The following is a 25263-nucleotide window of genomic DNA, read 5'->3' on the forward strand; positions in this document are numbered from 1 at the left end:
AGGATCCCAAGCAGACTCCACCTTGTCAGCACAGGGACGGACATTGTGCTCTATCCCATGAACCATGAGATCAGGACCTGAGCGGAAATCAAGAGCTGGATTCCGAACCAATTGAGCCACCCAAGTGCCCCTTGTTAGGTTATTTAGAGAAAGATATGGGAGGAGATTAAAAAAAAAAGCCTAGGTTATTTAATTTTTTTTAAACATTTATTTATTTTTGAGAGACAGAGACAGATCATGAGCAGGGGAGGGGCAGAGAGAGAGGTATACACAGAGCCTGACACGGGGCTCGAACCCACAAACCATGAGATCATGACCTGGGCTGAAGTCGGATGCTCAACTGACTGAGCCACCCAAGCGCCCCAAGCCTAGGTTATTTAGAGAGAGAGATGGGAGGAGATTTTTAAAAAAAATAGCCATACTCCACTGTGGAGTCTCCGATTCCATCCCCATAGCCTGTGCCTGCAGGTAGCTGGAGAACACCATCATCCTCTTGGGTTGGTCTTACTTTCATGAGCCTTACCTCCAGCAGCACTTTAATGCTGCCTGATAGTCCTATATCAGTCCCATTTGGTCTTGCTGATGTGCTCCCCTGGTCATGTCTAAAGCAAAATCCTCTACTTGGGCACTGGATTCATTCCTCCATTACTCCACAAAGTTTTCCTCTACTAAATCAATTTTTTATTTCTCCTCTGGATCATCTCCAGATCATACAAACATGCTGTTATTTTGATCATCTTAAAAATCTTTCTCTTGACCCTACCCCCCAATTCCCTTTTCCATTTGTTTTTCCCTAGAAAATTCCTTAAAAGAGTGCCGTGTCTCCCATTTCTCTCTTGATTTTCCCTTTCTTTGTAAATGTTTCTTTCTGAAGTGTAATGTACATAGCAAAAGAAAATAATTACTCAACTACTCCTGACCACAACTGCTTTTGTCAAGGTCATTAGTTATTCCCAGGTTGTGTAGTCCTTTAGACAAATCTTATCCCTTGCCTTTGCAGCAGTTGATTCATGATGATCACCTCTTCAATGGACGAATTTGTTTCATGTGACTTCCAGGATCCTATTTACTTTTTTCTTTCCCTCATACCTCCTTGATCTGCTTCTGTTTGTGTGCTGGCACCTTTTCTACTTCAACCTTCTGTGGGATGCTTCCGAGCCTAGTCCTTAGCCACAAGCATTCCTTTTGATCAAACATCTCGAGGTTCATGATTTGAAAATACCATTTCTATACCAGTGACTCTCAAATATTTATCTTAAAAATTTTTTTAAATTTATTCATTTTTGAGAAAGAGGGGTAGAGCATGAGCGGGGAGGGGCAGAGAGAGAGAGGGAGGGAGACACAGAATCTGAAGCAAGCTCCAGGCTCTGAGCTGTCAGCACAGAGCCTGACGTGGGGCTCCAACCCACCAACCATGAAATCATGACTTGAGTTGAAGCCGGACACCTAACCAACCAAGCCACCCAGGTGCCCTCCAAATATTTATCTTTATTCCAGATCTCTCTCCTGAACTTCAACAGCTTCCACCTGAAACCCAACACTTTCAAAATCCAGACTATTTCCTTGCAAACCTGTGTCACATACAGCTTTCCCTGTCTCAGTTGGTGGCACTTCCAGTTCTTCCAGTTGTTTCAGGCAAAAATCCCCTGGAGTCATGTTTAAGCTCCTATACCTCATATCCTGTAGAAAATCCTGGCTGCTCCACTGTGTAAACAGCCAGAGCCTGAACTGCTCACTACCATCCCTTCCTCTCTTCTGACATACTGCACTTGTGACAGGTGTTTATGCTTCTCAACCCAGCAGCTACAGAGTCCTTCTCAAAGGTAAGCCTGGTCTTATCACTTCCATGCACCTGCAGTGGCACTCTTTCTCAGGTAGAGTAAGCAGCTGGGAATTCATGTCTGGTCCCTGAGCATTGTCACCCATTGAACCTTAACCCTCAACTTGGGATGTATCCTTCAAGGGGTCACAAAGTTGGCAGTAAAGAATAGTGATTCATGGACGTTGTGTAGTTCAAGTTAAAACAAACAAACCAACCACTATGCTGTTTGGGAGCCATTAGGACACAATAGAGGTTGTCATTCGAGATGGACTTGCTAGAAAATCCAGTTCTACAAAATTGTACACCTTGTTTTGGTGTTCCTGTTCTGGCTCTTGCTCATTGTTTATTTCACTTAAGCACCCTTTGCCCCTTCCCCTATTTTCCAATGATGAATCTCGCATGTCATGTTTTTAAGGAATTTTTCTGCCACTCCTTTCCCCCCACCTCCCCACCCTTCCCAGTCAATGAATGATCTCCCTCCATGCCTTTGTGCTTCCATTAGTTTATTTAATCAATACGGATTGGGTTCCTTACAATGTTTCAGGAATACAACAGAGAACAAAAGGGAAGAACTCCATCTTAAAGGAGTTTATGGTCTAGAACTGAGTACTTTTCAAGACCATAGCATGTATGGCTATTTAAATTTAAATTTAAATTAATTAAATAAAATTAAGTTAAAAATTTTTTTACTTCTCTTTAAATTAATTAAATAAAATTAAGTTAAAAAAATTTTTTAACTTCTCAGTAGTACTAGTTGCATTTCAAGTGCTCAGTAGTCAGATGTGGCTAATAGCGACTATATTGCACAACATCCATATGCTGGAATAACTCCATCATCATGGAAAGTTCTATTTAAAGTACAAGAGAAAGGAAGGATGGACAACACACACACAATCAAGGGAAACAAGGTAAGAAATGCTGCATAGAGAATTGAAATAGTGTAATAGAATGACTGGTTGGCTACTTCAGACAGAGGGATCAAAAGGATGTCTGAGAAGGTAAAATTAAGCAGAGAAATCTGAAACTGGTGGGGTAAAGGATTGGAGATATGGCAGAAGGCATCACTAGGGAAAAAGTTATAATGTGGGGATACATTTGAAAGAACCCCAAAGGGCTGGAGCCCTGTGTCAGGGGAGAGAGACATAGAAGAAATTTAAGAGGTAGTCAGGGGCCAGATAACTGGAGAGGATTTTGTAGATCTGGGTAAGAAGTTAGGGTGGTTGTTTTTTTTGTTTTTTGTGGTGGTGTTTTTTTTTTTTTGTTTGTTTTTTTTGTTTTTTTTTTTTGCTTTTTGTTGTTGTTTTCTGAGCGAGCCATGGGAGTATTGTAAGGGGAAGTGTGACACAGGCTGATTATATATTTACCCATTACATCATTCTGCCCAATTTTATTAGCTGCTTATTTACCTGTCTCTCCACTTTATTGCACAATCCTGGGGTTTTTCATTCTTAGTATATTAAGTAGTGCTGTATTAGCCTCCATATATTGATAACAAATGTGGTAGAATTGAATTAAATTAGAAGAATCCTTATCACCAACCTTCTGGGCTTTGGCTGAGTCCCAGAGTATAACAAAACTAGTCATAAAATATTTTGCCTCCCAAATAAATATAAGGCATGATCTGCTTCTTTGTGATGCATTTCAGGATGTGTTCCCCCACTTTTGGTGGTGGTCAAGGTGAGGTCAGCAGTGTTCCCTCCAAGTGTATAATGGCAGAGAATAAGGGGAGGATGGGAACCCAGAAATAAGGTTTTCCCTTGTGAGAACTCATCTTGTTACCCAATTGAATTCAAGTATGTGGCATCATAAAGATAGAAGGGCTAATAAAAATCGTATAGTCCAACCTTTGGATGGAAGAGATGAATTTCAGCAAATAGGCCAGGGGACAGTGGATATGAAGTTCCAGTAACAGGAAGGAGATTGTGTTCATGAAGGTGGAGCAGAGTCTAAGGCAGGGGCCTCCCTAGCCAAGGCCTCCTCCAGACACAGAAGCCCGCCCCCCCTCGCATTCCCCAACAGGGTTGGCGCAAGGGCAGGCTGGAGAGGGCACACTCTAAGGGGATTGAGTGGTATAGGCCATTGTTGACCATCTAATTGTATTTCATAACAAAGCTGAAAAACTGAATTCTCACATGGGCTCTCTAGATTTCTAAATGATGGCCACTAATTAAAAATAAATATTTGTTAAAATATTATTTTTTAAATACACCTATACTCTACACCAATGTGGGGCTTGAACTCACAACCCCAAGATCAAGAGTTGCATGCTCTACTGACTGAGCCAACCAGGTGCCCCAAGAAATAAATCATTAAACACCATGGTACAAAGCACTTCTGTGGGCCAAATATAGTCTTCAGGTCACAAGTTTGTAGTATTAGGTTTTAGGTCTTTTCTCCAGGTGCAGAGACTGCTGGAGTCAAGAGTTCACATTCCCAGGCAGCACAGGACCCATTGCCACTGTCTCCATGTCTCCATGAAACCTGTGATGGGCTGCAAGTAGCTTAGAAATGGAACATCATTACCTTTCTGGGAGGAAGTTATTGAATCTTTAGACCAGAGGACAGTTAATGAAGTACTAGGAAGGCTTACACATACTTGTATGGTTTAATGGTTAAATGCAAAAGTCAGAAGACCTTGTCTGGAATCTTGCCTCAATTAACACCTACAAGACTCAGTTTCCTCTTCTATGAATGTGGTTCATAGCAGGATTAAGTGCATGTGGGTGTTTGTCATAGAGCCTGCCATGTAGTAAGATTTCTGAAAAACTTGGTTAGCATTAATGCATATTTACATTTCATTTTCAAAGGTCTCCCACATTGTTTTTGGTCATTAGAACAATCCTTTGAGGGAGACAGAACAAGTATTTTTAGTGCTATTTTACAAATGAGGAAGTCAAGGCTTGGAAGAGCACAGTAACTCACAGAGATACCCAGTTTCGTAAGTAACAGAGCTGGGATCTAAACCCAAGTCTGGTCCAGAATCTGCTTCCTGACACATTCTCCTTACATCACTCAGTGAGATGTGGTCTGAGTCATTGCTTCCCGTAACATGGTCAGGCACAGTGATTACATTCTTGATTCATTCTTGCTACTGGTAAACCTGACAGTATAACTAAGGTTGGGGGCTGATCATTGTAGCCACAGAGCAGGGAGTTCTCTGCGCTCATTAAAGGGCCAGTTGACTCATCACAGAGGCCAAGGGTAAGTGAAGACCAGTCTTTGCTGTGATGTTCCCCTCACTGAGCCTGCCTCTGGTTTCCTTCCTGTTTGCCCCTGTACCCCCTTGTCAGCATCAGGAGTTGGTTTGGACTCTGTGGGGAAGGAGCTGGGAAACAAGGGCTGTTCTGAGGCCAGCTTTGCCTCTCTGTTGGAAGGTTGCAGGATGCTCAGTCACCCTGGAGATAACTGACACATGAAGCTGTTGAGCATGGTCCCTCCTCACTGACCAGGAAGGCTCATGTGATTCACTCAGTCAGGGTGAAAGTAAAAGTTGCACTCTGAAAATTAAGACTTGTTCCGAGACCATCTGTTCAGGGGCACACCTACCAGTCTGCTTTCTCTTTCCTTCAGGTTGATACCATCATGCGACCTTGGGTAGCCATCTTCAGCCCCATACTCCTTCTGACAGGTAAGTGAATAGGTGAGCCTGGGTCTGGAAGCCCTGAGGATTGGGGGGTGTAGGAGATGTATGAGTGTGGTGTAGGAAGATTGGTGTGCTGCGCTTTGGTGAAAGGCAATGGGTCAGTTAGGAAAGAACCAGGCTAAATCTTATTCAAAAAACATTGCTTAAATGCTATGAATTACAAAATCCATGATAAGTGAACCAGGCCCAATGCAGAACTTGTATCATATCTTGTCATTTGTGTTTAAACAATAAAAGGGGCGAGTAGACAGCAGTGTCAGCATAGATGACTCAGGTGTATGCAGGATATAGTAACAGGAGCCATGAGCAGAGGGGATGGGAGAAGAAGCTGGGATAAGATGGAAAGGGAAATCATCCTCTATCAAGCCATCCTGTGTCATTTGAGTTTTTAAAAATCCTGTGCAACTATTTCTTTTAGAAGACTCTTAAATACAGAGAAAAAACTAAGGGTTGATGTGGGATGGGGGCAAAGGAGAGGGGGAAATGGGCATTGAGGAGGGCACTTGTTGGGATGAGCACTAGGTGTTGTATGTGAGTGATGAATCATGGGAATCTACCCCAGAATCAAAGAGGACACTGTATACACTGTATGTTAGCCAACCTGACAATGAATTATATTTTTTTAAAAAAAGAATAAAAGCATCCTTCAAAAGTTAAAAAAAATGCTAAATAGGGTTTGAGGACATAATTATACTTAATCATGAAATGTCTAGAGTATTCCTTTTAAATCAGAATTGAAATAAGCATGTTTATAGTTGGTAAGAGAATTTAGTGATATAACTGTATGTAAAATCAATGTATAGGCACGCTCTGATGGCTCAGTTAGTTGAGTGGCTGATTCTTGATTTCTGCGCAGATCATGATCTCAGGGTTTGTGGGATGGAGCACCATGTCAGATTTCCAGAGTCTGCTTGGGAGTTTCTCTCTCTCCATCTCTCTGCACGCATGCATGTGCACTCTCTCTCAAAATAAAACATTAAAAAAGTAAAAAAGATTAAGTAAATAAAATACTTTATTTCAAAACCTTCTATGAGATAGAGAGCAAAGTTAGGAATAGACATAATGCATAAATTTTAAAAACAATCATCTCCAGAAGTCAGATTATGGAGGACTCTTGTTATAACTTGTATAACTTGATTTGTATAATTAACATGTATTATATTTGTAATCCCAAAATGATACTAGGCAAAACTAAATATTTTAAGAATTCAGTGAAAAAGGCTTTTCTTATTTTATGAAACCATGAACGTTTTATTTCCCAAAGTCATAACCTAAATTCTAAATGTAATTGGTTGGTGAGTTTCAGATTTCTTTTCATGGCTACCTTGACTGCATTTGGCACTGTAGGGTTTTTATGCCACTGTCCCAGGAGAGACTTCTTGTTTTTGTTTTTGAAGTGGCATAATTTAGTACTTGATTGAGTGTTTTCCAGTTCTCTGTTTTCACAGAGGAAATGGGCCACACTCAGGTGTGGGGCTGTTATCAACTTATGAGAAGGGGTCCCTACTGGATTTTTTTTAGACTGATCCTAAAGCCCATGATAAACCTCAGCTTCTCCTAGAATTATTAGAAACCCATTTGCTAAAAATTGGTTTCTTTAAAAATGTTTTTATTTATTTTGAGAGAGCATGAGAGAGGGAGAGAGAGAGAGAGAGAGAGAGAGAGAGAGAGGGAGAGAGTGAGTTCATAGGGAAGGGGTGGAGAAAGAGGGAGAGAGAGAAAATCCCAAGCAGACTTCATGCTGTCTGTGGGGAGCCCCATGTGGGACTCGAACTCACGAACTGCAAGATCATGGCTTGAGCAGAAATCAAGAGTCAGACGCTTAACTAAGTCATCTAGGTGCCCTAGTAAATAATACTTTAAAACAAAACATTAGTTCTGCTTTAATTTTTTTAATGTTTATTTATTTTTAGATGGGGGGAGGGAAGGAGGGGCTAGGGGCAGGAGCAGAGAGATAAGGAGAGAGAGAGAATCCCAAGAAGGCTCCACATTATCAGTGCAGAGCCTGACATGGGGCTTGAACTCACGAAGTGCAAGATCATGACCTGAGCCAAAATCAAGGGTCAGACACTTAACTGACTGAGGTACGCAGGTGCCCAAAGCTCTGCTTTTCTTATTAGAGAGGTGTTGTGAGGGGCATCACTTGCAAGAGCAGTTTAAAAAGCTGCAATAAAAATTAAAACGGTAAGTGCAATAGAATTTTTCAAACATATTTCAGTTGAGATAATGATTGAATCTGGGACAGTGGAAAAGCCACATGTATGTATTACCGATTTAATAAGCATATACCTGTCAAACACAGGATGAAATACATACTCATGTATTACTGGACTGTCATTTGGTCCAAACCTTTTGGAAATAAATTTGACCATTTTCATCAAGAGAGTGAAAATATTCCTGGTAATTTCTCTTTTAGACAGTCCCATTAGAACATAATTCTAAATACAGAAAAAAAGCTTTAATTATATGTTATCTACAAATATCAAATAAGTAATCCTTTTAAGAGTATGTTAACATAAAAATGCTTATAGATTTTTTTAAACTGAAGATACACATTCATATGATTACAAATGAAATAAACTATATAAAAAGAAAAAAGTGGAAATAAATATAAAACTGAAATATTGAGGCCTCATGCTCTTTTTTCCCTTTATTTACAGATGCTGTCATTTCTCACGTACAAGTGAATGGCGTGGTGAATCAGTCTGCCACGCTGTCCTGCACGTACTCGACAGCTAGCGGAGTCACCACCATGTGCTGGGGCCGGGGGGTATGTCCTATGTCCCAATGCTCAGATGTAATTATCCGGACTAATGGATTCCTCGTCACCTTTCGGAAGCACCCGCGTTATAAGCTAAATGGAAATCTTTTAAATGGGAATGTGTCTTTGACCATAGAGAATGTGGCTCTGACTGACAGCGGCCTTTACTGCTGCCGTGTTGAACACAGAGGGTGGTTCAATGATATGAAACACACCCTATCATTGGAGATAAAGCCAGGTGAGTTCCTTTTCCTTCTTCCTTTGATCACGTCATGTGGGTTGACCGAGATGTTGACTGTTTGGTAGTGTCTTTCTCCTTTAATAAGGAAAGAGAAGGTTCCTCCTATCTTGTTTTTCAGCAACTGTTGGAAAATAGAATAAGTTTTATTTGTATAGAATGAAGTGTTAGCTCAATCTTGATTCAAGATGGCAGGCTAGAGGATCTTCCCAGTCAGCAAACTATCTCCTAAAGCAGTGCTTCAAAGGGGCAGCTGGGTGGCTCAGTTGGTTAAGCATCTGACTTTGGCCTTGGTCGTGATCTCGCCATTCCTGAGTTTGAGCTCCACATCGGGTTCTGTGCTGACAGCTCAGAGCTTGGAGCCTGCTTCAGATTCTGTGTCTCCCTCTCTCTCTGCCCCTCCCCTGCTCATTCTCTGTCTCTCAAAAATAAATAAATTCTGAAGCAGTGCTTCAAAAATGCTAGTTGTTTCATGAGAAAGCATTCACTGTTCACTGTGAGATATAGTGCACATTTTTATCAAGTTGAATTTATTCAACTTAAAGAACTGCCTTTTTTTCCCCTGAGATTATATTTTAGAAGAGTTTTTAAGCATCCTTAACATTTAAAAAACTATTTTGGAACATTTCAAACATATAAAGTAGGTAATATGATACAAGGCCTTATCATGGTAGTAGCACCCAGCTATAGCAATTGCCAGCTCAATCTTGTTACATTTCTTGTTGTAAAGGGATATATAGTTCTATTCCTTCCTTCTGCCCTTCTATCCTCTTCCCTGCCTGGGAATTTTTGTAGCGTATTTCACATCATATTGCAAAACTGCTTCTTTAAAAATGAAAGTGACCTTATTGCAATATGAAAACATTTATATCCCAATAACTATTCACCAGCTGCTTTTAAGAATTTCATGAAGTCCAGAGGCCCCTGGGTGACTCAGTTAAGTGTTTGACTTTGGCTCAGGTCATGATCTCACAGTTTGTGAGTTGGAGCCCTGTGTCGGGCTCTGGGCTGACTGCTCAGAACCTGGAGTCTGCTTCAAATTCTCTCTCTCTCTCTCTCTCTCTCTCTCTCTCTCTCTCTCTCTCCCTCTCTTTCTGCCCCTCCCCTGCTCATGCTGTCTCTTAACAATAAATATAAGTTAAAAAGAAAGAATTTCATGAAATCCAAAAATCTGTCTTTATGTGAACATCCTCATTTTCTTTACCACTGGATAAACGGAGTGGATTCTTCAGGATTCCTTTGTCTCTGGTGTTCTTTCCTAATGAATTTCCTGCTACTAAACTCTTATATTGACAATAGAACTTAATATCTGTGGCCTTAATAAACTTTCTCTGTCTCTCTGTCTCTGTCTTTCTCTCTCTTAAATTAAGAGGAACTTGATTTTGCAATCTAACAACTTTTGGATATGGCCGGTTTCTTTTGTGAGGACAAGTGTGATAAGGTCAATTCTGATGGAGAAAATAGCTGACTCTGAGGAAACTACATCTGGGAAGCAATTTAGGGAAGCTCAAGTAGGCTGGTGACTGTAGTGTGCTCTAGAGAGAAGTGAGGAGGCAGTGTGTCGAGAAGAGATGATGATTGTAACATTTTTGTATTTGTGAAATTTTTTATGGTTTGGTTGAATGTGAAGAACTGATATAGCAGGAAATTAGTAGGACACTTTTAAAGTGCTTTGAAATTTTTTAACAGGTGGGCATTTACAAGGGCAGTGTCCTGTCAAGTGGAAAGAAGGTTCATAACTGAACCAAGGTGACTCTGCCTCCGATAACTAACTCTTTGCTTAAGTTGTCTTGGCATTTTTCATAGGCTGAACTTACTCTTCAGGCTTCTAATTGGGCTTTTTCCCACCCCACCCCCTACCAGTTTCCTAGATTCTGCCTGGGGAAAATATTTACCACTGAAGAAGTCAAGTTCATTAGACAATTGGATTAGGTTACCTCCTCTTTATTGTTTCCCTTATTCTCCCTTGATCAGAGTTTTTGCATACTTGGTTTTAACCAGAAGGAAGGGATTTGATTGCACTCTTTTCTTTTCAGAAACCCTCTGACTACACCTTAGATCAGGGTCAGTAAACTATAGCTCTAGGGCTAGATCAGATTACAAAACAGGCCCATTGTTTTATAAATATTTATCAGAGCAGCCATTCCTGCTCATGTGTGTTGTCTATGGCTGCCCTTTCACTGACAGAATTCTGCAACTGTGCCTGAGACTTTCAAGCCCCCAAAGACTGAAGCATTTACTATCTGGCTCTTCCTGGAAAGTTTGCTGACTTCTGCTTAAGACAAATGATTCGCAAATCATGAGAGACTTTTGAATGCTGAGCACAAACTGAGGGCTGAAGAGGGAGGGGGAAGGGGAAGGGGCATGATGGTCATGGAGAGGGGCACTTGTGGGGAAGAGCACTGGGTGTTATATGGAAACCAACTTGGTAATAAACTATAAAAATAATAAAAATAATAAAAATAAATAAAAAGATTTTGTATTGGCAAAAAAAAAAAAAGACTAATGATTCACATGTAATAGACATTCACAGATATTTGTTGAAAAAAAATTCTTCCTCTTCCGATTCTAAATTAAACTAGATCTTTCAGAAGAGTTTTCAAACCAAATGTCCCCTATATAAGCAACATGGGTTTTCTTTCGTAGTTAGTCAAGTTGAAGTTTAAGGAAACTTCTTGTGGAGAAAAATGGTGCCTCGTGAGATCAAAAGTCTATATTCTTGATTCAGTCTTTGTTGGGGTTTAATTCTGCTTTCACTTCTCTCTGGGTAGTTCTGAGACCTTCACTGTGTGGTTTGGAATCCTTCCCCACTTCTGACTCCAGAAAGAGTCTATGTTATTAGCTATTGTTATTATCTCTTAGGTGGAAAGGAACCATAAGACATCTAGTTTACCTTCTAACAAAATGTATAAATCATCTGTGTGGCTTATCTAGCTAATATGCTCATGGTGTGGGTTAGCCCTCATTTAGGTTGCAGGTCTCTCTATTGGCACCGTACTCTCAGGAGTGACTGAACTGAATGATACTTATTTGGTAAGCATTCTGGCTTGGGAAATTCTGTTGAAGGCTTAGTCATTCACTACTGAGACAATAAAGACAGTTCCAGGCTCTAGACATTTTCCTTAACTCACAGAAGTTTATGAATATACATAAATCTGATATGCATGACTGGTCTCAAAGTGCTTCAGTGTAAATCTCAGGTGTCATTTTTCACCTCTCTGCTTCACTAAATATATACCTTTTAATGCAGCTGCTTCCTTTTCACAAGTGTGTCTTCAAGCCTTACTCTGTCACAGATTCTAGTGGACCAATGACAAGAACCCTGAGTTAAGGGAAAACTGGTGCCTAATTCTGCATGGGGGCAGTCTCCCATTGGTTGCATTGGTACGTGGGCCCAGTACAAGGCTCTTGTTTCTTGCTGCTTGACTAATCCTTGCTTTCATATTCATTCCTAACTCCAGCTAAGGTCACCAGTGTTCCAACGTCACCTAGGGTCTTTACCTCTACTTCTTCAACGCCAGCACCCACGCAGAACCTCAAGCCAGGTAAAGAAATGTGTTCCTTAAACCCTGAGGTCTTCTAATGAGAGGATGTAGACCATCCAGGGCATTGTGTAAAGCAGAAGTACAATCTAGGCTAAGTGTTCTGACCTGGGTTCCAAACATGAGCTTCATAGGGTCTGTAAACCCCTGTCCCAAATTATATGCACCTTTTTACATATAATCATTTTTAGAGAAAGGAGACTCACAGTGATTGGTCAGATTATCCAATATATTCATTATTAGCAACTCTGCCCCCAGCCTCACCCAAAGCCAGACCATTGATCTTAGACATCTAGTGCGGATGGAGTGGATTTGGCCCAGTTGAACACAGTTTGTAAGGAAAAAATAGGGAGTGCTAGAGAACAGGGGTCAAGTTAATGAGATTCTGCCCTTACAAGGAGCTCTGAATAGAGATCAGTTAGCGCATTCTGAAGCTGGACCTCCACTTGAGGATAAGATTTCAGTGAAATTAACATTTACTGTGTTTTCTAAGTTATAGGAACCATGCTAACTGCTTTACAAGTATTATATTACTTAATATAATACTTATGACAACCTCTCTGCACTGTAGGTATGATTCAATCCCATTTAATAGTTGTGAGAACTAAGGCACAGAGTTTAAGTTCACTGTGGAAAGGTATACGGATAGAAAGTCCTTGAATTAGGATTCATTCTCCATAAATTTGAATTTTGCATTTGTGCTTTTAACTACTGGATTGTGCCTTCTACCACAAGTACTGAGCTTATATTTGGATGAACTTGTCCTGGTATGACGTCCTCACCGAAAAATCCTTTATACAATTACCCTGTCTTCTCTGGGCAATCTCCTTACACCGTTTTGCTTCCAACATCCTTTAATTTATTTATGTAGCATGGAAATGGCAAAAGATACTATTTATACCGATGAAAAAATGAACATCAGATTTAAAGACTTCAGGGATTTAGAACTTATACTTTTTCCCCCCATTCAGGCCACATGGTTAATACTTCAAACTTCTAATAGAGTTTAGATTTAATACAAATGGAGAATACTTTGATTTAAAGGTAGAGAAATAGCTTCCATTCTGAGGACAAGTTTAGGTTCAACCCTTCTGTCTCTAGGATTAAAAGGACAACATTCAGTGGTGATTCTTAAAGCCTTCAAAGCTCTTTGACCCTTTGGGGTGGCACTGGATTCTGAAGAGTAACTGAGATGTCACAACCTTTTAGCCAGAAAAATCTGATGGAATATATTGATTTCCCTTGACTCCTATTGAACTGTATGAATATTTAGTCAGAAGGGATCTGAAGAATTCAACTGAGTTCAGAAGAGAGGGCTTTAGGTTAAAACTAGGATTTTAGAGTCATAAAAGTTTGTAAGAAAAATAGCTTTGTTTGGGGCAGATAAACACACTAGAGAATCTGTTGGCTTTCTCAATATTGATTTAGCTTCATAATATTTAGTTTGTGCCTGCAAATGTGAATGGATTAGTGGACTTGATTTGGTGAACATGCATGTTTAAAGCAAAGGTGAGAACAAAAGTGTTGGTTTATATGACCTCCTCAGGGATAGTATTAATTAAGCCTTATCCTTGTCTTGATTTTCTTAAGAGTTTGAGTTGAGTTGAACAGGAAGGAGGTGCACACTGGAGCAGATCCAACATGGAGACATTCATCTTTATATACTCTTTTCCTGTGCACAATGCCTCTTGTATATACTATCCTAGTTGCCTTAAAAATTCATGAAATAGTTGGATGTAAGGTTACAGAAATGGGAGAAAAGAAAGATGCCTGCTAAGATTCAAACTTGGAAAAAAGTTAAGCCCAATAGATCTTTTGAACAGATACAAGTTGATTAAAGATTCTGATCACCTGACTTTCTTGTATTGTCCTATTCTTAGTTCTTCAATAGAACTACAGGCGAGTAGTTGAGTAGTTTGAACATTAGAGAGAGGCAGGAAAATAGATCTGAACACAAGAAAGGGTAAAGTTGAAATGTGGAGATCACTGTGGGGAAGGGAAAGCAGAAAAAACAACAAAAGACAAGAAAAGCCCAGGTTGGGAATTCTTTGTCCAGTCAACACTACTAACTTGCTCCAAAATTTGTGGTGCTCTAAGAAGAAGGTATATAAAAATAAAATATTTAATAAAATGCACAAAGAGGGAAGTGACCAATGCTGCATGTAAAGTGAGCTATCTGATAGGAAAGAAAGAAGTGCCTTTAGAAAGGAAAGGTAAACATAGCCCTGTACTGGAAAATTTTTAGAGAAGCTTTTGGTGTGAAACATAAGATGAGTCAGATAACATCAGAAATCAGTCTTATGAAGGGAGTGACCAGAATGTAACGGCACAAGGAGCCAGGTCAAGGTCTACCAAGAATGTTGGTTTTAGAGTTGTTAATCATCACCAAGGTTCAGACACTGGATAATGTTGTCACCTTGAAGAGACATCAAGGAATTAAATACTGCGAGTATATATTCTGTGCTGATGTGTAGATGGATAACTGGGAACTTGGATAAGGTCAGGAAACCTCGATAATGCTGTTCTGAAGGGGAAAGGGCAAATTAGCACAAACCCCTAGGCCCTGTTCCCATGAAAGTGTAATGTCACTTGTATGAATAAAAGCTTAATTGTATGTCCTATATAAGGTGCTTTGTAGCTTTGTAGGCTTTGGACATTTAGAGGTATCCTAGGACTAGAACATGTGTGAAATATCCCTATATATTGATGAACTATACAGATGATTATCTAGATCAGGTTTATTCATGATAATGGTATGCCTAGATAGTGCAATGCCTCAAAGGCCATCTGTGATTAAATTTCTAAAAGGGGGTTGAAAGGACTGGAAGTGAGTGGGTGAGAGGCATGCCTTTAGGGAATGGCTCCTTTATGGAATGGCTGAGTGAAGGTGCTGTGGGAAGTTGATAGTGATTCTTGATTTTCGTTGCGTTTTTCTTTTTGTTGGGAGTGGGAATTTTTCTCTACAAATAGAGCACAGTTCTGTTCTTTTCATTTCATTCTACTTCCTCTTCTCCAGAACAGACAGCAGACACCCCGCCTACTGCCCCGCAGGAAACGAGGACAACACAGCCCACCAATTCAACATGGTACTCTTGCCCAACAGGTAACTTCATTTTTCCCCTGAACACCTGAGAGTATTCAAATTTTGATAATCATTGACACGTTGTTAAAAGCATATATTCAGAATAAGACAGATCTGACTTGAATCAGCTGGTCACTCCAATCAGCTATGTGATTTGAACAAATATCCTACCTACTCAGAGTCTGTTTTTATCATTTGTGAAGTGGATGGAATACCAATTGTCTTGTAGAATGCTTGTGAAGATCCTAAGACATAGTTATAAAGTGGTAAGTAATAAGTACAATAGCAACTCTGACTCTTATTTACTTATTTATTTAAAAAATTTTTTTCCTGTTTTTTATTTGTTTTTGAGAGACAGAGAGAGATGGCACGAACAGGGAGGGTCAGAGAGAGAGGGAGACACAAAATCTGAAACAGGCTCCAGGCTCTGAGCTGGCTGTCAGCACAGAGCCTGACATGGGGCTCGAACCCACGAACTGTGAGATCATGAACTCAGCAGAAGCCAGATGCGTAACTGACTGAGCCACCCAGGCGCCCTTTGACTCTAATTTTGAATGCCTAGAATCCATATTCCTGACTGGCAGAGGTGGCTTGTGTGAATTGGGAACAGCCACCTGCATATCACAGTTTTTCTTAATCAAATCAATCAGTCCTGACTCCAGACTTATTAGCAGAGCCTTAAAACAATTAAATCCAGCTCTGTGGTATCCAGACCAAATTGGTCAACCATGTTTATGCTTTATCTAGGCCCCCCTCCCCTAGGTCTATCTAGAAAGCTCCCCTGCTGCCCTGTGAAGCTTGCAAATGGACACTTCGAGATTGGCTGGCACCATGAGCCATAACCTGCTGAGATTATCTGTATACTTTCCCACTTTTTCCCAACTGTCCCTATTCTGGGCAGGTCTCTTATAATTTCTGCTTTTTTCTAAGATTCACCTGTGTTTTCTGTGGTAGAGAAATGTGATTTGAATCCTTTCACTTTTCTCAGTTAATTCTGTTACCCAGTGGTAATTTTGGGGAGCGCTACATGCTGAACCCCTTTGTAATGCAGAGCTGGCTTATGTGTGCTTGTGCATGTGCTGAGTCCAAACAAGGTCAAGCTTTGCGAGACTCCTCCCTTATGTGTATGATTCATTGTGCTCAGTATTTGCCAGGCTGTAGCACCCCCTTCCCGCATTTGGCTTACCTTTTGCCAGTCATTCCTGGAAGCTGGTTAATTTAAAATGGAGCTGCAGTGGGATTCACAGAGGGACCTATTCAGTTGGGATTAGATAATGGCGACATTTGGTTTTGAAAGTGGAATCCTTAGTGTGAACTGTTTCCGGGCACAAAAACAAAGTGAAAATAAATAGAAACACAAGGTAGCAGCAGTAGGAGAGGCTGCACCCCATGCTTTTAGGGTTTGAGTAGGAAGAATATAGGAATAGGGAATCATTTTCTAAAAATCATGTCACTGAAACCTGGTCAAGGTAGAGCTTTCCAGAGTGAAACAGACATTGGAGCAGCTGTGTCCCCTATGACTTATGTGATTGTTGCCATCTTGGCAGTGTACCTGAGGTTCTCGAGCCAAATCCTCACTGTGCTGGAGTCAGCCTGCAGTGGGCTGAAGTCTCACAGAAGCAAAGTATGTTAGGTCTGGAAGGGAATTTGGTGCTCATATGGCCCACCACCTACCTTAAATGGAAGTATGTGCCAGGAAACTGTCGTGTGTTTTCTCAATTCTTTTAAGGCAGGCCTTATTTATTGCCATTGCTAGATTAGGGAGGCCCTAGAATTCTCCTTTAGAGAACAGCTCCCAATTCAACTGCCAGTTATTAGCTGCATGCCCATGGGCAAGATGGTGCATTCCTCCCTGGATGTTAATGATGATCGAAAGACATGATGTTTGGAAAGCACTTTGCACAGTGACTCTCTCCCTGCTGCTCCTTCTATTGTAACATATTAATTCGCCATAGCTAATATTTTTCTAATACGGTGTTAAGTCCTTTACACGCATCATCTAATTTAGCAACTTTTTGAGATGGGTACTATTATAGCTTGTAGTTCTGCCTATATTACAAAATAGATATTTCAGAATGAATGCTCTAAACTTTAGGGAATAATATCCTTTTATATAGAATTTCAGGTAGTATAAGATACATTAATTTTACAGCTGATATAACAGGTATTTTATAAAATACTTCTGGATCAAAGTAGGGGCACGTTGGCATATAATGTAAGAGTTATATGCCATTTATTTTAGATATCTTAGTACATTTTATTCACATTCTGAATAAAAGCAATGTAATGTCCGTTCAGAATAGAGTGGTTCTGATCTTTGGATGTGCATATGGCCTTTGGGTACTCATGGCCTTTATACCAGTTCTTAGCTGGCATAAGAATATCGATTGCGTACCACTGAGTGGCGTTTGTAACTTGCTTCCAAGAATGGGTCTCTGTGAGTCCCCTAAAACTGTAGGTGAAGCTTTGTGTATACATGCATTTTTTTTCCATAAAGAAGACAAAAGGCATCCATTTTTGAAGGGTTCATGACAAAATGGATAAGACACACAACCTTACAGGAAAAATTAATACATGCTAGTAACTTCGTATGACTTTTGCAACGTCTGCAGCATTTGGCTGTATTATTCAACTTTTCACTCCACCAGAAGGCAATGTGAATCTATTTAGCATCTACAGTGAAAATTCAATATTTTTTGTAATTATAATTAATTTTCTTTCTTGTTGAACAGATGGGAATGGCACCGTGACACTGTCTTCAGATGGCCACTGGCAGAGCAACCAAACTGTAAGCATATTTCTTCCTACTTTATTAGCCAGATTCACTCACACGTCTTCCTGGCAGCAAGTTACATTTAGAGATTATTTCTGTAAGACTGGCCCATAGATTGGTTCTTTCTAGTTAACATAAAAAAAAGGAAGAAAAGAATTTGACTCTTAAATAGGGATACTTTAATTAATTTGAAAAGTTCATATAGGTGGACCAGTTAGAATTTGCCTGCTAAATGGCATTACATTCTGTATACACATACATAAACACACACACCCCACAGACTTTCTCCTGGCTAAAAGTTAAGAAGAAAGAATGATCTAATTTAAGGAGAGTGAGTTAACATAATAGACCAAGGAAGACTTTAATTATCATTAGGGAAATAACATGCTTTGAATCAGTGGAGTGGAGGCCACCCGAGACAAAAATATATCAGTGACGGTGTGCTTGCTTAAGCACATCCTCCCTCACATTCTTTTCTAACCCAATTGCCATTCTTTATAGAAATTTTGAGGCCACTATTGAGTTTTTCTACATCTAAACTTCCCCATATGATGACTTATTAAGGTATTAGCATCTTATGCACATTTGTGATTTCCTTACACTTTTCAACAGTGAGCTCAGGAAAAATCTAAGGGGCCCTAGATGCTCATGGTGCTCATCGAAGTCTCGCCTTTGTAAATAAGTTAGACAAGTTTATCAATAGGACCTTTTCTTTTGGTTCCTCTGAGAGAAATAAGTTTTCCTTTAATATGTGCAAATAACTCTCAGAAACAGCAAACCAAAAGAGTTTCGGGTATGAGAGTAGTTCTTCTGGTCCCAAGTACTGAAATGACAACACGGGCCATAGTAAGAAAAACTCAGGCTCAGGCACAGTGGGATTATTTAGCACGGGGTCAAATGGCTTCATGTTGTACATGTCAGTGACAATGAGGCACTGGATAGGAGTGATATTAAAAATTTTAACAACTTATGTAGGATGGACACTGATTGATCTGATGGATGTGGGTTGAATTTGCATATACTTGTTAAAGGTTGAAACTGCCACTATGTAAATGCTAAGTATGACCACATATTGTCATTAAGAATGTAGTCACTGCAGTGCATTTGCTGACATGGGAAGACAGTTACTATTGATTGTTAATTGAGAAAAACAACTGTTAAAACAGCACAGACACATGTGGGGATGTAGTAGCATATATTGAATATAGGAATTATTTCTGTTAAGAAAAGCACTAGAGGATAAAATTCTAGAGGAGCATATAATGAAAAATGGTAATAGTGGTTATTTTTGGATGTTAGGATTATGGTTGGTTTTAGTTTTCCTTTTTCATGCTTAGAGGTGCATTCTAAAATGAACATGCAGTTTTTATGTAATTTTTTAAAAACGAAAGCAAAGCCTGCCTCCTGCAACCTCGTGTTACATCTAACCACTTACTTCTGCATTGATAAGGTAATAATAACACAGCTCTTCTCTCCCAGACACTGGCCATTTTCCCTTTAAGCAAGGATGGCTCAAACATGAGGTATCTTTACCTATCTTCCTCATAGTATTTATTAGAAAGTACCCAAATGCACCTTTCTCAAGAACCCTGCTTAATCTGTAGTTGACAGACACAAACACAGTTCAGAGAGGCTAAATAACTTACTCAGGGCCACACAGCAATTAAGTCAAAGAACTGCGATCTTGACTCCAGAGATTAAACTTTTATACGGGAATATATTTGTTCCTTCTCTCTTATCTTCTTTTCTGTTAAAATACTTACCCTCTGGGATCTCTTGAAGATTAGAGCTAAACTATAAAAAGGAGCTGAACATGACGCCTGTCATATTTCAGGCTATTCCAGGAGGTGGTGATTCTCCACTAGGATGTTTAAACAAATTTCTGCATCTCTACCCAACTGCACAGCATTTCAAGTTGGTTGTTAATGAGGGCCATGACTGCGAGCACCTATTTTCAAGTCCATTTATATAGACTTTCACAGACTCTTGAGTTATAGCTAAAAAAAAAAAAAAAGAAGGACTGTAATCAAGGGCCAAATCCAATCACTGAGCATATTCATGTAACATCACCAAGTCAACTTATACATGAGCAAAAATTGTTTTTTCCTTTTTAATATTATGAGAGGATATATTTATGGAAATAGCTTATTGATTTTTAAAAGTATGTGTAATTTACATTTGAAGCATATGGTTTGAGTTTTGACAAATGCGTATTCCTATATAAATACCACTGCATTCAAGGTATAAAACATTTCTGCCAGGCCCAAATACATTTTGAATTTTAAATGGTCTTCAAATTTCACCATATGGTTACAACCTCAGATTACTTGGTCTTACCCCTCATGAGCCGGGGCCAATAAAGAAAAGGGGTCAAAAAAAAGAAGAAGAAGAAGAAGAAATCAGTCTGAGTGCATTATTTTAAGGAATGCTTTCTCCTCATAACTCTAACAAGATGTTTTTCTGATCCACCAATGTTTCCTTAGCATGTGTTCCTAGCACAAAATCCGTGGATGACCACCAGTAAGGGACTCTACATTGGAATCTGCGTTACTGCTGTGGTATTGCTCACTGTGTTGCTTGTCCTGATTACCAAAAGTAAGTCGTTTCAGGATTGTGCCTAAGGAAACGCAGAGCAACCAAACTGCCTAAGTTCAAGTAGCTCTACACACCATGTGATTGTGATTTCACATAAATTTCTTTTCTTCACCTTCTCCTTCTCCTCCTCCTCCTCTTCCTTCTTCTTCTCCTTCTTCTCCTTCTTTTAGAGAGGGAGAGAGGAGAGAGGGAGAGAGAGAGAGAACGTGAGTGGGGTAGAGGCGCAGAGGGAGAGAGAGAATCTTAAGCAGACTTCTTGCTCAGTGCAAGGCCCCGTGTGCAGGCTTCACAGGGTTTGATCCCACGACCCTGCGATCATGACCTGAGATGAAATCAAGAATAAGACATCCAACCCACTAAACCACCCAGACACCCCTAAATTTGTTTCCTTAACTGTCCTTTTTCAAAAAAAAAAAATTATTGGCCTATAAAGATGCAAATTAAATTTTCCAGAGGTGAAATTAAATCTTAAGAAATGAGATTTTTTGGGGCAGTCTTGGGATTTGGAAGGCAACAAACCACTGTAATATATATGACTTGTTCACTCCTTTTCTACTCCCCCCAAGAACAAATTTTTGTCCCCATGAGTGATGATATTGTTGAATTTTACAATACCGTTTAATGGGAGAGGAAAATGAAACTTTGGGAGGGAAACTGATTTTTGGGCTAGGGATAGAGGAAAGTATTTCAAAAAGTAGTCATCTATCTGTTGTGTATGGTGTGTGTGTGTGTGTGTGTGTGTAGCTTTCCTTCTATGAAAAAGCCACAGTCATTTATTTTTAATGAAATTTATTTATTAATAATTGCATTAAAGGAGGCCAGGGCATGTGAATGAATACACAAAGTCATTATGAAAATGAAATACTTTCTATGAGAAGTTTGTTTGGGTCGTATTGATTCAAAAGGAGTTACCTGAGTAACTAGGAAAGCATCCAGTCTGGGTTTTGTTTTTTTCTTTTTTCTTTCTTCTTTTTTTTCTTAACATTCTTTCTTCTAAATTTACTTTTTCAGGCTCTAGCTCTGTACAGGTTTTTTTTCATAGTAAAGTAATAACGGAAATAATATACTTGTTTGAAAAAAGATCTAGTAAACGATTTGACCAACATGTGTAATTTTCTCTTCAACTCTTCCCCAATTTAGAACATGTATACATAAGAAGGAAGCTGGAACAACTAAAGTAAGTTTGAAAGTGTTTGTGTCGATACCTCTTGATGCTTCTGCCCTCCTGGAAGTAAAGAAAAACTCCTCCCTGTCCAGTCTCCTCTTCCTCCCCTAAACCCTTCGTTTTATGTCCTGAAAAATCTAGTTTCATGAACACCACTGTTTTTATCCACAACGTGTAGCGATATTTTTAGCTTTCTATAGACCTCTGGAATTGTGCCAGAACTGCTACAGAGGGAGCACCTCAATCTTAACTTCTTAGAGCAAGAAGTTTGCTTTGTTTTTTGATTTCATTCAGTGCTTTGTTTATTGAATGTTTATTGAATGTCTACTATATTTCGAAAAGATGAACAAAGCAGACAGAAAACATATCAGCAAATGGACAGAGACCGTGTAGTGCTTCTAGACAAATATCATTGGAGCTATGGAGCAAGGTAATAGGCTGTCTGAGTGAGCCCCTAATGAACAGATGATTGCTCTGCAGAGATCTGGAAAAAGACCGCTCCAGGCTGAAGAACTGCAAAGGCACTGTGGTGAGGCAGTTGCCTCCAGCTCCATCCATTTCCTGCCTTCCCCTGCTTTTCCATCTCCAGCCTGGTCTGCTCATTTACATGAGTTATCTGGCCTCATAAACATTGCAATTTACTGATTTTGTAAACCCATCCTACTGCCCAATTAGAACTTAAATCCCCTTCACCTGGATCCATGCCTTGGGGTCTTCTGCTGGAATAGTTGTAATAGCAGGAAGCCACTACTTACTTCCAAATCCAAGTAGCTTGCTTCCTTTGGTAGAGCTTGGGCTTTAAGGTTTGATTCAAAATCCATTTCTCTTACATTGCCACACATGATTCCTAGTTCTCCTTTACTGGATGTTTGCACACAGTCTTTCCTAGGTCTGAGTTAATTGCATGAGCCTATCCTCCGAATGCACCTTGAACAATGCCCAACACATTGTAAGTACTCCATAAACGCTGGCTTTTGTAATTGCCATCCTGCCTGTTGTGGTAAGCCTTCCCATGAGACAGGCACTGTTATGCTCAGCCTACAGACTGGAATACAGGTTTAGAAGTGTGAAGTGACATCCAAAGTCACATTCCACAGCAGGTACAAGGCTCAATCTTATGTCTTTTAGAGTCCTGAACCCATATTTATAGAAGTTTTTGACTGTGTACTTCTAAGAATGGAAGAGCAAATTACTCCTAACAGGCAGAAAAGCATGGAACACAACATCCTATTAGTTGATCTTTGTTCTTTCACTATTAACATTTTCTAAGGGATGACTTTTTATCACCTAATCATAAAAGAAAATATGTTGTAGAAAATCTTCTAAAATATAAAAAAAACACACACACACAAAAAAACCCCAAGCATTTCTTCATGACTTTTTTTCTTATTTTTTTCCCTCTTTTGTTTTTACAGTTCTATCACACTGACTCATTCTAAGCTGTTGACACCTGCTCTCACACATGTATGAGTGGTCACTTAAAGATCAGAGCTGAGTGAAGCCTCAGTATGTTCCCTAACACTTTTCAGCAGCCTTAGGTAATAAAAACAGGCACTCTCTACCAATCATAAAACAGCTACTATGTCAAAACCACATACATGATCTTTCTGTACACTTACTGTATGAGTGCATGTGTTATGAAAGTTGTTGAACCCATGGTGTTCAAATTTGGATCATTAAGACACAGTAAGATTTCTGCACCATGATCTAGCCCATGTTTATGTGAAGCAACACTCTTTTACTATATCCAATATATTCTGATATATTTTGTATTGTGTTTATCCTAAATGCAGGATATAGACCACTAAAAAGATTTAATAATGCTCTCTGGAAGGGTACAATTCATAGTCAGAAAAAACAGAAGAAAACCACTTCTTAGTTACCCTTGAGAATATGCTTCTTGATTTAGGACTTCAACTGTTTCTGATGCCAGTCTTCTTAGATTTTCAATTTTTGTATTCTATTAACATGAGTTTCCTGAAGGGGAATATTTAGGTTTTCTACCTACTTATTAAACAGACTCTCTTCAACTTAACATCCACAACCCTGGATCTCCTTTTCATTTCATAGACTGTGTGAATGGGGCACTGGACTTGTAAATACCCAGTTTTGCCTGCACATAAACAAATGTGCTCACCATACTTTAGAAGTGGTCTGCTTTTCATTTACTCATGTTATTCTTTCCGTAGCTTGATTTCGTTGAGTGACCCTCAGACCGGAGCTTTGCAAAGTGCATCTCAAGTGGGTGCACGAGCAGAAGACAATATCTACATTATCGAGGACAATATTTACATCATGGATTAAGACCCAGTGGCCCTTTAAGGATTTATGCCCTTGACTGCAGAAGATAACGACAGGATATCACCATGTCAGAGTTCTCTTAAGCTCTAGAATGATTTTTCTGTCAATTTCAAATGATATTCCAATATGTCAGTTATGATGGGTAGGCTGACTTTGGTTCATCTGTGTACAATCAACCTCATTGATCATAGAGTCCTAATTTTTTATACTATAACTCGTTCAATATTTCTGGTTGTTGCAGAGTTTTCTCTCAAACATGAAATGAACACTTTAGAATTGTATATTCTCTTTGGACCCTATGAACCATATATCCATCAAGAATTCTCACTGGTCAGACAGGAGAGGAACTACTACCTTGGTCACCAAAGCTGTCAAGAGGAATGGAGAACTCCAAATGTTACATTTCTTAGGTTCCCCAAGGCTCTCAAATCATGAGGGTACCACAGGCTTTTATTTCCCCCATAGGGAAATAGAGGTGAATGTTATTTTGCTATTGTGGGTAAATCCAATTTCTCTTCGCTCTGATAATACATGGTATTAAGGCTTTCCCTAGAACCACGGTGGGTATTCTAGCAGTTAGAGTAAACTAGGGTAGTGAGTGAACCAAGAAGATACACAGGCAAGAAAATCAGTTGATTTATTACATGCTATTTTTGCTACATCTGTTTCATAGTTCCAAGCATTTGTGTAGATAATTGTCATGTTCTCTGAACTAATTTTTAGAATAAATCAGGGCAGAAATAAATAGAAGGAGAAAAAAAAGAGAGAGAAGGCTAAAAGGCTTTCTGCTTCAGAAAAGTTACTTTGCAAATATAATAGTGTTGTTTGAGAGTGTTACCAAGTTTCAGTCAAAATTCTAAATTGTCACCAAACCACTGCGATTTTTAAAATTGCTTTGGCAGGATGAAGGGTTTCATTTTTAATATCAAATCAATTCCAGTGCTATTCCTTTTTTTCCACATTCAGTGAAATTTTTTTTCCCCCAAGAGAGTTAAACAAAGGCTAAAAATAAGGATTTTTTAAAGTAACCAGAGGCATTTCTACATGAACAGTTGATAAGGTTGGATATTAATTTCGATCTGAGTAAACCCTGAAACAACTCCTGCTTGGGGTTCAGAGATACATTATAGTGGTTGAGGAAGGCCGGATATTTATTTCTAAAGGCAGCATCCTTGACATTGTTCTGCAGAGTTCTAGGAAATTAACAGGACCTCTGAATAAAAGTTTATGGGCAAATAATATTGTTAAACATGCTATTGGGTTTTCCAAGTGCAGCCAAGATCTGACCTGGCCTAAGAAGTTTTGTTTAAACTACAGTGTTTTTCTTTCAAATTCAAGACA

At 39.4% G+C, this 25263-nt stretch overlaps 1 protein-coding gene across 1 annotated transcript; it reads left to right on the plus strand.

Moving 5' to 3' along the window:
• The first annotated feature begins 1763 nt into the window (after positions 1-1763).
• On the plus strand, positions 1764-24825 carry HAVCR1 (hepatitis A virus cellular receptor 1). Its single transcript, XM_029941632.1, has 9 exons — positions 1764-1823; positions 5393-5450; positions 8126-8464; positions 11926-12009; positions 15023-15109; positions 17821-17876; positions 20345-20456; positions 21597-21633; positions 23811-24825. The coding sequence occupies exons 1-9, from the start codon at positions 1785-1787 to the stop codon at positions 23923-23925; spliced, it is 927 nt and encodes a 308-aa protein (XP_029797492.1). The 5' UTR covers positions 1764-1784; the 3' UTR covers positions 23926-24825.
• Positions 24826-25263: the final 438 nt, after the last annotated feature.

The sequence above is a fragment of the Suricata suricatta genome, chromosome 6 (assembly GCF_006229205.1).
Source record: "Suricata suricatta isolate VVHF042 chromosome 6, meerkat_22Aug2017_6uvM2_HiC, whole genome shotgun sequence".
Classification (NCBI taxonomy): Eukaryota; Metazoa; Chordata; class Mammalia; order Carnivora; family Herpestidae; genus Suricata; species Suricata suricatta.